The 10931-nt window shown below is 32.6% G+C and overlaps 2 protein-coding genes across 3 annotated transcripts; both read left to right on the forward strand.

Annotated features, from left to right (window-relative positions):
* Positions 1–238: 238 nt before the first annotated feature.
* On the forward strand, positions 239–3313 carry LOC141333296 (ankyrin repeat and SOCS box protein 13-like). 2 transcript variants are annotated; one of them, XM_073838273.1, is made up of 6 exons: positions 239–394; positions 519–706; positions 1880–2036; positions 2103–2237; positions 2313–2504; positions 2588–3313. In XM_073838273.1, the coding sequence occupies exons 1-6, from the start codon at positions 352–354 to the stop codon at positions 2719–2721; spliced, it is 849 nt and encodes a 282-aa protein (XP_073694374.1). In that variant the 5' UTR covers positions 239–351; the 3' UTR covers positions 2722–3313. The 2 variants fall into 2 exon arrangements, with proteins under 2 accessions (XP_073694374.1, XP_073694373.1); XM_073838272.1 differs by having other exon boundaries at positions 1880–2237.
* A 987-nt stretch (positions 3314–4300) lies between these two features.
* LOC141333744 (ankyrin repeat and SOCS box protein 13-like) lies at positions 4301–9979 on the forward strand. The gene is made up of 7 exons (XM_073838862.1): positions 4301–4418; positions 5244–5431; positions 5516–5700; positions 6063–6112; positions 6998–7147; positions 7295–7486; positions 9597–9979. The coding sequence occupies exons 1-7, from the start codon at positions 4376–4378 to the stop codon at positions 9722–9724; spliced, it is 936 nt and encodes a 311-aa protein (XP_073694963.1). The 5' UTR covers positions 4301–4375; the 3' UTR covers positions 9725–9979.
* Positions 9980–10931: the final 952 nt, after the last annotated feature.

The following is a 10931-nucleotide window of genomic DNA, read 5'->3' on the forward strand; positions in this document are numbered from 1 at the left end:
ATCGTAAATATATCAAAACGTAATTTTTGATTAGTAATATGCATTGCTAAGAACTTAATTTGGACAACTTTAAAGGCGATTTTCTCAACATCTAGATTTTTAAATAGTTGTATCCCGGCCTATCCTAACAAACCATACATCATTGGAAAGCCATTTTATTGTAGTGCACGCTGTGGAGGAACTACACCTCCCACAATCCTTTGCGTATTTGCCATATTCAATCCGTAGTGTCGCAAATCATAACACCACACAGGCGGCTTCTCTAAATATAGAACATATTTACCTTGTCAGCATGATGCTTGCATGCTATATGAGTAATATTTGTTAGATGTCTAGTAGATTTATCAAGTTATGGAACTCACCGCTGCCAGATCAACGTTTTATGGAGACATCGGTGAGTTTTTGTCTTGTATCGTTGCATTTGAAACTTTACCTGTCCTTGCAGTTGCTTAACATTAACATTGCTGTGTAATTGACTGGGGCAATATGTTTGCCATAATAAATGACTGTATTTGTAGGTCACTGGGCTGACCGCACGCCGGTACACGAGGCTGCATCTCTAGGTCGAGCTCTGCAGTTAAAGCAGCTGATAGAAGCAGGAGCTTCAGTCAATATCGTGTCTGTGGATAACTTCACCCCTCTGCATGATGCCTGCATCCAAGCCCATCCAAAATGTGTTCAAATACTGTTGGAGGCAGGAGCTCAGGTGGGTTATGGCACCAGGTATGTTTTTATAAGAGAACATGGGTTGATACTAGATGGTTAAAGGTATAGTTCACCCAAAAATGAAAATTACCCCATGATTTACTCACCCTCAAACCATACTAGGTGTATACGACTTACTTCTTTCAGACGAATACAATAGGAGTTATCTTAAAATGTCCTGGCTCTTCCAAGCTTTATAATGGCAGTGAGTGGGTGTTAAGATTTTGAAGTTCAATGAAGTGCATCTATCCATTATAAAAAGTGCTCAATGTGGTTATGGGAGGTTAATAAAGGCTGTCAGAAGCGAATCAACGCAGTTGTGTAAGAAAAATGTTCATATTTAAAATTTTATATATATATATTAACCCTAATTTCTGGTGAGAATTGACAGCCAGGGAAGCACAGAGGCGAGAGCGAAACATAGGTCATAAATTTGAATTTGTAATGATGGATGGATGCACTTTATTGGACTTCAAATTCTCAACGCCCATTCACTGCCGTTATAAAGCTTGGAAGAGCCAGAGCATTTTTTAATATAACTCTGATTGTATTCATCTGAAAGAATAAAGTCATATACACCTAGGATAACTTGAGGGTGAGTAAATCATAGAGTAATTTTCATTTGTGGGTGAACTATCCCTTTAAGTGCCAGCAGAAAAGCTGGTTTCTTTCAGCTGTTTTAGACATTTGGGTGAAGGTTGGCAGCTCATTCTACCAGAAAGGGTGGAGGTTTTGAAAACAAACTTTGCGGAGGAATAACAAAACACTGCTATTTGGAAAAATAAATTAATAAATAAGACATCATACCCTGCAAAACCACTTTTGTGACCCTGGAGTCTTTAAGTAGCACAGGTATATTTGTAGCAATAGCCAAAAATACATTGTATGGGTCAAAATGATCAATTTTTCTTTTATGCCAAAATCATTATGATATTAAGTAGAGATCATGGTCCATAAGATATTTTTGTAAATTTCCTACCATAAATATATCAAAACTTATTTTTTGATTCGTAATATGCATTGCTAAGAACTACATTTGGACAACTTTAAAGGCAATTTTCTCAATATTTTGATTTTTTTGCACCCTCAGATTCCAGATTTTCAAATAGTTTTGTGGTCCAGGGTCACATTAATGAATAAAACTCAACTTCACCATTTAAAACTGTGTGCACAGGTGGATGTGCGCACCATCCATGGCAGTACTCCTCTTTGTCACGCCTGTGCTACTGGCAGCATAGAAAGTGTCAAGCTGCTGGTGGATCACGGAGCGTCAATCAACCCTTCCCTGACCGCCCTCACGGCTTCCCCACTCCATGAGGCCTGTATACGAGGTGAGATAGCCAGGAAGAAGGAATGCTTTGTTTTTAGATTTTTGTTTTCTCATGATATCTGTGCAGGTAACCCAGACTGTGTGCAGCTTATGATAGACAAGGGAGCGCTACTAGAGGCCTTTGATATTTACTTCGGTACACCATTACATGCTGCCTGTGCTAAAGCTCACTTCGACTGCGCCCTGTTGCTGCTCAATGCAGGTGAGGTACTTTTTATAGGTGTAGTTAATGTATTTCACTTTGCACTGTATATTATTCTGTTTCATACTTTAAAAGGTGCAAAGGTGAATGCCACCAAGTTCCATGAGACTGCACTGCATCATGCGGCGAGGGCTGAGAGAGTGGACCTGATGGAGCTGCTGGTGGAGTTTGGTGGAGATGTCAACATAAGTGATAACTTGGGTCACAAACCTAGAGATTATACAAAACCTGAATCCCCTGCCAGTCTCTGTCTGCTGCACTATGAAAGTATGTTACTGTTTGCATAAGTGCTATACGGTATATTACGAGATGTCTCAGATCATTTCATCTGCTCTTCTTTGTTTGTGCAGATAACCCTCTGTCTCTGCAGCAGCTTTGCCGTATCGTACTGAGGACTGTGTTGGGCACTAGAGCTCTGCAGCTGATCCCTAAACTAGACATTTCACAGCGAATCATAGATTACCTCATTTATAAAGTTCCCTAAAGTTTCCTAAAGATATATGTGACCCTGGACCACAAAACCAGTCTTGAGTAGCACAGGTATGTTTGTAGCAATAGCCAAAAATACTTTGTATGAGTCAAAATTATTGATTTTTATTTTATGCCAAAAATCATGTTCCATGAAGACTTTTTGTTTGTAAACTTCCTACCATAAATATATCAAAACTTATTTTTTGATTAGTAATATGCATGGCTAAGAACTTCATTTGGACAACTTTAAAGGCAATTTTCTCAATATTTAGAATTTTGCACCCTCAGATTCCAGATTTTCAAATAGTTGTATCCCGGCCAAATAGTGTCCTGGTTCCTAGCTTTCAGATGATTTATAAATCTCAATTTCAAAAAATTGACCCTTATGACTGGTTTTGTGGTCCAGGGTCCCATATTTTGTTTAGAAACACTTAATGGACTGCAGTTTGTAAAGTCTTAAGTTTTGAGGGAATGAATATTATTAATATAATTATATATAAATATGTTTACGTAAGTGGAGTTGTGTTGACAATGAATGTGCTACATTGCCTTGAAATATTTAGCAATTTAAATGTGCAAATAATAAAACCATTTATATTACAGTTGCCCCAGTACATCTCAAGATCAATTTCACTTTTAAATCAAGCTTTTCTTTTAACATATCAATGTTTGACGAACAAAGTGTCCAAACACCTTTTGGCTTAAAGGTATTGTTTCATAATTTAAACGTATCAAACTTTCCTTGCTTGAAAAGTGTTTGTGATATGCTTTATTAAAATAAATGCCATTGGTTTTCAACCAGGAGGTCATGAAGGCACTTTAGGGGGTCCGTCAAGAACAGGGTTGGCAGGTTTTCACAACAAGGTGGTCCACTAGTAAAAATCGCGTTCCGGGAGTAAAATATATGTTTTGCTAATGTGTCCCCCAGGTAAAATTAGCGTTTAGTGGCTAAATATCAAATTTATGGGCTCGCTTCAACCCGCAGACATGAAAAACAACCTGCGGCAACAGTGTTTAAGTATTGGCCATTTGTAAACTTTATGGGTCTGGCTTCCGTTTGTATCTACGTCCAGCTATTATACAAAAGCTTGTTTTGCTGCTTGACATTGCAAATTGGTGTGTCTTACCGTATTATTTTAATGTATTATATATTATGAACACTGGTTTGTAGTGCAAACAGTTTTACCGTTTACTGCATGTTGTTCTTTTCATTATTTCCCTGTTGCCGCTAATGAACCGAAAGTTTCACCAATAGGCTTACTTCCGCCTTGAAGAATAAGATGGATAGCACTTAACTTTACATTGCATCTTAAGATATTTAACTTATAAATTTAGGCATTGTTTTGTTAATGTTTTTAATTAAAGTTTTTGTAATGTGTTATCTAACATGTCCCTGGGTCTGTAAAGATTGAAAACCCTTAATTTAATTTAATGCACTCGCATACCTACATTTGTGTTGAAATGTATCGAATCTTTTGTTTTATTTAATTTACATTCGCAGTAAACTACAGCTCCCAGAATTCACAGCAACGCGTCATAGCTAGTGCCAAAACAGAACAGACCACGTGATGTATATACCGCATTTCTAAAAAGCAGAATTCTGCTTTAGTTAGCTAGCGAAAGTGTTTAGTTTAAATTTGACTGAATATCACTTTACTAAAACAGAGATGGAAGTAGAAACAGCACGACCTTATTTTTTCGGTGACATCGGTAAGTAACGTTACACGAGGAAAGTGTTTGCCGCAATGTCCATACATCAGCGGCGTGTCGCCTTGTTTACATGATTATCATATTTCACACCATAGCGCTCTTAATGTCATGCGGCTGTAGTCAACAACCATTAAACATGGTTAATATATAATCTTATAAATATAACATATAGCCGATCATAATACGCATTAACTGAGCTATAGCCGTAGCTCATGTACATTACATGATTGATATTATTTGAGAGACATGACAACTTTACCTGTCATTTTTTTTAAATCGAAGGTTTATATGACTAATATTTTAAATGTATACCACATAAATTAAAATTAGTATCATAACAATATGCGACCCTGGACCACAAAACCAGTCGTAGCACGGGTATATTTGTAGCAAAAGCCAAAAATACATTGTATGGGTCAAAATGATCGATTTTTCGTTTATGCCAAACATCATTAGGATATTAAGTAAAGATCATGTTCCATGAAGATATTTAGTAAATTTGTTACCGTAAATGTATGATTTTAGTTTAATAATATGCTTTAAAGGCTATTTTATCAATATTTTTTTTCTTTAGTTTGCACCAGATTTTGAAATAGTTGTTTCTCAGCCAAATATTGTCCTATCATAACAAACCATACATCAATCATAAGCATATTTATTCAGCTTTCAGATGTTATATACATCTCACTTAAAAAAAAAAAAGACCCTTATGATTGGTTTCGTGGTCCAGGGTCACATATATTATCCATTTATAATACAGTAGAAATGATCTGTTGTGACTCTTGAGATTATGGTTTTACTTGATATGTGTTTGTGGTGTGTTAGGTTTCTGGGCGGAGAGGACAGAGGTTCATAAGGCTGCATATCAGGGTCAGGTGTCAGAGCTGCAGACTTTGATCCAGAGTGGAGCTTCAGTGAATATTGTGGCTGTGGACTCCATCACTCCCCTCCATGAAGCAGCTGCACGTGGACAGACGCAGTGTGTGAGACTGCTGCTGGATGCAGGGGCTCAGGTGCCAGTCACACACATGTAACACAGGTGTATTCTAAGTACTGACTTTGGCTGTGAAATTGGTTCTTCTGGGGTTGTGTTGCAGGTTGATGCAAGGAACGTGGACGGCAGCACTCCACTATGTGAAGCGTGCTCTATTGGGAATTTTGAGTGTGTGAGGCTTCTTTTGGAGTATGGAGCAAAAGTCAACCCTATGCTTACCTCACGTACCACTTCCCCTCTACATGAGGCCTGCTTGGGAGGTGTGGTGGTTGGTTGTGAATTTAAGTTGTTTTATTTTATTTCATTATTAAGATCAAATTTTAAATACATACAGATGTAAAACTATCAAAAATTCAATATTAGGTTTTGTTGACTTATTGTTTTTTGAAAGTATTATAAAAGGTAATAAGGTAATTTTATAAATGTCTGTTCAATTATTTAAATGGTTTAGATGGTTGCTTTTTAAAATTATAATTATACCATTTTCAAAAAGAATTTTATATTGTGTTGTTTACATACATACATACATACATATATGCATATATAATTTCAGAAAAGATTATGTACAGAATCTGTAAGATAATTTTATTTTCTAAAAAAAAATACTATAATACTATATTTTATAAATTAATAGATTATGAATTGTTTAGATTGTTATTTTTAAATTTAATTTCTTTTAAATTATCATTTAATTATTTGTCATTTTCAAATAGAATTTTATATTGTGTTTACGTAAATATAATTTCTGTAGTATTACAGAATCTGTAATTTACAGAGTATACATTTTTTAAGAATTTAGTGGTCATTTTATTTTTATTTAAATTTATTTTTTTTATAAATTTTATATTTTTTAAATTCATAGAATATGAATTATTTAGGGGGTTTTGGTCATAGTAGTATGGATTGGTTTAATGATTTTAGTGGTTATGTTATTATTTCATAAATATAATATTATAGATATGTATTATTTTCTAATAATAATATATTTTATTAATTTATAAAGTATGAATTATTTGACTGTTTTTTTTATTTAATTTATTTTAAATATAATTATACCTTTTTCAAAAATAATTTATATTGTGTTGTCTACATAAATATAATTTCTGTAGTTTTGCAGAATTTGTAAGGTAATTTTGTATTTTGATTAATTTGGTGGTTATTTCATTTAAACATTTTATTTTATAAATATATTTATACGCATGTATTATTTTCTAACTATATAATATTTTCTGAAATATATATTTACATTTTTATACATCTTACATAATCTATAAGCTAATTTTATACATTCATGGAGTATAATTTTTTTGATGTTGTATTTAATTAAAACAAAAAAGGAATTGTCAATATTTTTTATTATTAATTATTATTGTTTTGTTAATATTTTTCGATTTTGTTTTGTTACAGAATTTCTAAAGTAATTTTTTTATGATTTTTAATGATTTTGATAATTATTTAAATTGTATTATTATTATTATTTTGAACAAAAGCTTAAAAATAATTTTATATTGTGTTTTACTTACTTTTTACTTATTTCTGAAGTATCTATTCATCATATATTGAGAATAATGAGATCATGAGAATATTCTGTGTTTTGCAGGTAATGCAGATTGTGTGAGGTTAGTGATAGCTAAAGGAGCCAGTCTGGAGGCCTATGACCTGTACTACGGTACTCCTCTACATGTGGCATGTGCCAACCGACACCTGGAGTGTGTTAAAGTGCTCCTAAATGCAGGTAAAACCAGATGCCATGAGCCATAAGATTTTAAAGTTCTCTGTCAGCCGTGCAAACATTGAAGAATGTCTGTCCAACGAGGATAGTTTAGATCTGAAATCACCAAAGCTTTAAAGTAAAGCTTTAATCATGAATCATTGTGTGCAGGTGTGCAAGTGAACGCCACTAGGCTACACGAGACGCCCTTACATCATGCTGCCAAGTCTAACAATGTGGACATGATTGAGCTGCTGGTGGAGTTCGGGGCCAACATTTACGCCCGGGACAAATATGACAGGAAGCCAGTCGACTACACAAAGCAAGATACACCATCATCACACTGTCTTCAGCTTTATGAGAGTAAGTTCAAAACAAAACAGCTTTGTAAATCTTAATTTGTATTTTGAAATGGGTTACTTTTGTTATAGAATATGTTATATTTTAATTTATTAAAATTTAATTTAAGTTTCTTTTACTTAATAAAACTTTTTCAAAGTTTAAAAGTTGAAAAATATATTTTTTTTATGTAGAAAACTTAAAATTAAAATTACATTTTTTAATATTCTGAACCGTTTTGGTCCCTTGTCAAATAAAAAATTAAGACAAAAGTTTATATAATTTTTAATGGAAAAAAATATATTTGAAAAATATCAGTTTTGATGTAAAATGAAAATTAAATGGTTAACATTCTGCACTATTTTCGAAACTAATAAAAAAGACATTTTAAATAGTCAAAACCCTTTTCTAATTAAAAAAAAAATTAAATAATAATAATCGTGTCATTGATTCTTAATAAAAAGAAAAAACTTTCAAGTTTTAAAATTTGAAAATGTGAAAAATCAATTTAGATGTAGAAATAAAATTAAATGTTTAATATTTATGTACTATTTTGGAAACTAATAACAGAATAAATTAATAAAAATAAGATGTTTTTAAGTAGGGAGAAAAAAATCTAATTTGAAAGGGAAAAAAATAATGAAAAGAAAAAAAAATCAATGTTTTAAAATTTGAAAAGGTGAAAAATATCAGGTTTGATGTTGAAATAAATTTAAATGTGTAAAATTCCGCTCTGTTTTGGTTAAATACAATAAGAAAAAATAAAGTTAATATAATTTTTTATTAAAAAATAGTCAGTAATGAAAGTTGATGAAAAAATTAAAAATAAATGTTTAATATTCTGCACTATTTGGGAAACTAATAAAAAGCTGTTAAGTAATTCAAAATAAAAAGGCAAAACTGTTTTTAATAAAAAAAAAACTAATAAAAGGATCATGTAACTTTTTCAAAGTTTTAAAATGTAACATTTTGAAAAATATCAATTTTGATGAAGAAATAAAATGTTTAATATTCTGCACTATTTTGGTCTCATCAAATAAAAAATAGAGAAAATTTGGTAAATATGAAAAAATCTGTAATAAAACTACATACAAACTACAATTTTGAAAATGATCAGTTTTAATGCAAAGTGAAAATTAAATGTTAAATTTAAAAGAATAAAAAATCAAAAAAGTAATCAAAAAAGGTCATATATTTTTCTTAATAAAAAAGTTCCTTTTTTTTACAAAAGATTTTCTAATAAAAAATCAAATAAAGTAAAAAAAATAGTTCATATAATTTTTTCTTAATGAAAAAAAACTCTACATTAAAAAAGGCAAAAGAGAAAGTGTCCAGCAGGTGGTGCGCATGCCTTAATATAAAAGCTGTTATAGCAAACCTACCATTTGTTTTTGTGGCATATTGTCTTGCGTGGAAGGAATCAGGTCAAGGTTCACAAGTTTAGTATGTTCTCTATGCTCTCACTAAGATTTAAAGTGTTCTTAAAAATAAAATATATTATGTTAGCGTTAAGCTTTCTGGTTGTAGTGATATGCCGCTGCTGTGGTTGTATTTTACGATGGTTGCAGTAGTGATTCACAGCCAGGTCTGCTGCCTAGGTGCTGCTCAGGATGTTTTGCATGTGTTGCTGTAAAGCTTATGATGATGAGATTAAAAGGTATATTTTAGTGTAGGTCTGGAATCCATCATTAGTCTCATTCCAAAGGTATAGTCGCGACCAAGTCAAGTGCACAGTCAAAGCACAACACACCAATACCCCGCTTCAAAATGTAAACCAGATTCATGAGAAACCGTGGCCTTGGAGCATATAAATATTTTCCTGACAATGCCGTTACGAGACTAAAAATAATACTACAAGAATGCAAACATACTGATTTAGTGCATTAAATGATATGACAGCAGGTCGTGATCCTGAACGCTCATATTTTACATTCAAGCGAGAAAGTTTTATCTCCTGGAATGTTCAATGATATTTGTTTTTATTTGGTTTCTATGGAAGGCAATGTCAAAATGTATCAGAAATGATACTATGTAGTGAAAAGGTTGCCACAATTGTCAGCATTGACTCCTGTTTGAATGGTGTTGCATTGAAATGTAACTATAATATAATTGCATTATATTATGTTTTTTTCAGGTAGCCCTCTTTCTCTACAGCAGCTGAGTCGTATCACCCTGAGGATGGTGTTAGGCACCCGAGCTGTGGATGTGGTGACCAAATTGGATATTCCTAAGCGTATTATGAGTTATCTCTTATACCAATGAACTCTTTCCTTAGAGGTCCACAGATACTGTGGAAAGACTGTTTACCTCAGATGCACAAACACTTGAAGCATTGAGATCTCTCCAACAGTAAATACTGTATTAGTTATTTTAGCACTTACGAACATAAGTATAGTTCACCCAAAAATGAAAATCCTGTCTCACCCTCATATCGTTCCAAAACCGCAAGACCTTCGTTCATCTTCGAAACAGATTAAGATGTTTTTGATGGTAGGATGCTTTGTCCATACAGTGAAAGTTAATGGGGTCCAAAATAAATTTGATCCCTATTGACTCACTGTATGGACAAAAAAAAAAAATCTTCTTGTGGAGTAAATGATATGGTTTTTAATTTTGGGTGGACTGTTCTTTCAAAGTTTTCCTGATCATTTGTCATCCAAGATGTTCATGTCTTTCTTTCTTCAGTCGAAAAGAAATCTTTCAGGATTTTTCTCTTCCATATTGTGGATTTCAATGGGGATCAACATGTTTCAATGTAGCTTCAAAGGACTAGGAATAAGGGTCTTATTCGGTTGATCTTGATCAGTTAAAAAAAAAAATAAAAAAATAGAATACTTGAACTTTTTAATTACAAATGTCTTGCGCTAGCTCTATGATGTTTGTGTGTGTCTTTATGCATTACGTAATCACGTGGTTAGTTTTTCATCTGTGTACTTTGAGTTCAAAAATGTCAATCAAAAATCGAATTTTCTCCTCCAACTTTGTTGTTTTAGACTTTTTTGTAAAGGCCGTTTGACTTACTTTGCATGTTCGCTTTGTAAATAATGAGTTGGTACTTCTGCCTACGTCACATATGTGACCCTGGACCACAAAACCAGTCTTAAGTCGCTGGGGTATATTTGTAGCAATAGCCAAAAATACATTGTATGGGTCAAAATTATTGATTTTTCTTTTATGTCAAAAATCATTAGGAAATTAAGTAAAGATCATGTTACATTAAGATTTTTTGTAAAATTCCTACTGTAAACCTATCAAAATGTAATTTTTGATTAGTAATATGCATTAAGAACTTAATTTAGACAACTTTAAAGGTGATTTTCTCAGTATTTTGATTTTTTTGCACCCTTAGATTCCAGATTTTCAAATAGATGTATCTCGGCCAAATATTGTCCTATCTTAACAAACTATACATCAATAGAAAGCTTATTTATTGAGCTTTTATATGATGTATATATATCTCAGTTTTGTA

The sequence above is a fragment of the Garra rufa genome, chromosome 4 (assembly GCF_049309525.1).
Source record: "Garra rufa chromosome 4, GarRuf1.0, whole genome shotgun sequence".
In the NCBI taxonomy this organism is placed as follows: Eukaryota; Metazoa; Chordata; class Actinopteri; order Cypriniformes; family Cyprinidae; genus Garra; species Garra rufa.

Coding starts and splice junctions, on each gene's coding strand:
- LOC141333296 (XM_073838272.1), top strand. CDS start 352: ATGGAACTCACCGCTGCCAGATCAACGTTTTATGGAGACATCG. Junction 395..518: donor AACGTTTTATGGAGACATCG/GTGAGTTTTTGT, acceptor CTGTATTTGTAG/GTCACTGGGCTGACCGCACG. Junction 2,238..2,312: donor CCTGTTGCTGCTCAATGCAG/GTGAGGTACTTT, acceptor ATACTTTAAAAG/GTGCAAAGGTGAATGCCACC.
- LOC141333744 (XM_073838862.1), top strand. CDS start 4,376: ATGGAAGTAGAAACAGCACGACCTTATTTTTTCGGTGACATCG. Junction 4,419..5,243: donor TTATTTTTTCGGTGACATCG/GTAAGTAACGTT, acceptor GTGGTGTGTTAG/GTTTCTGGGCGGAGAGGACA. Junction 6,113..6,997: donor ATTATCATTTAATTATTTGT/CATTTTCAAATA, acceptor ATCATGAGAATA/TTCTGTGTTTTGCAGGTAAT.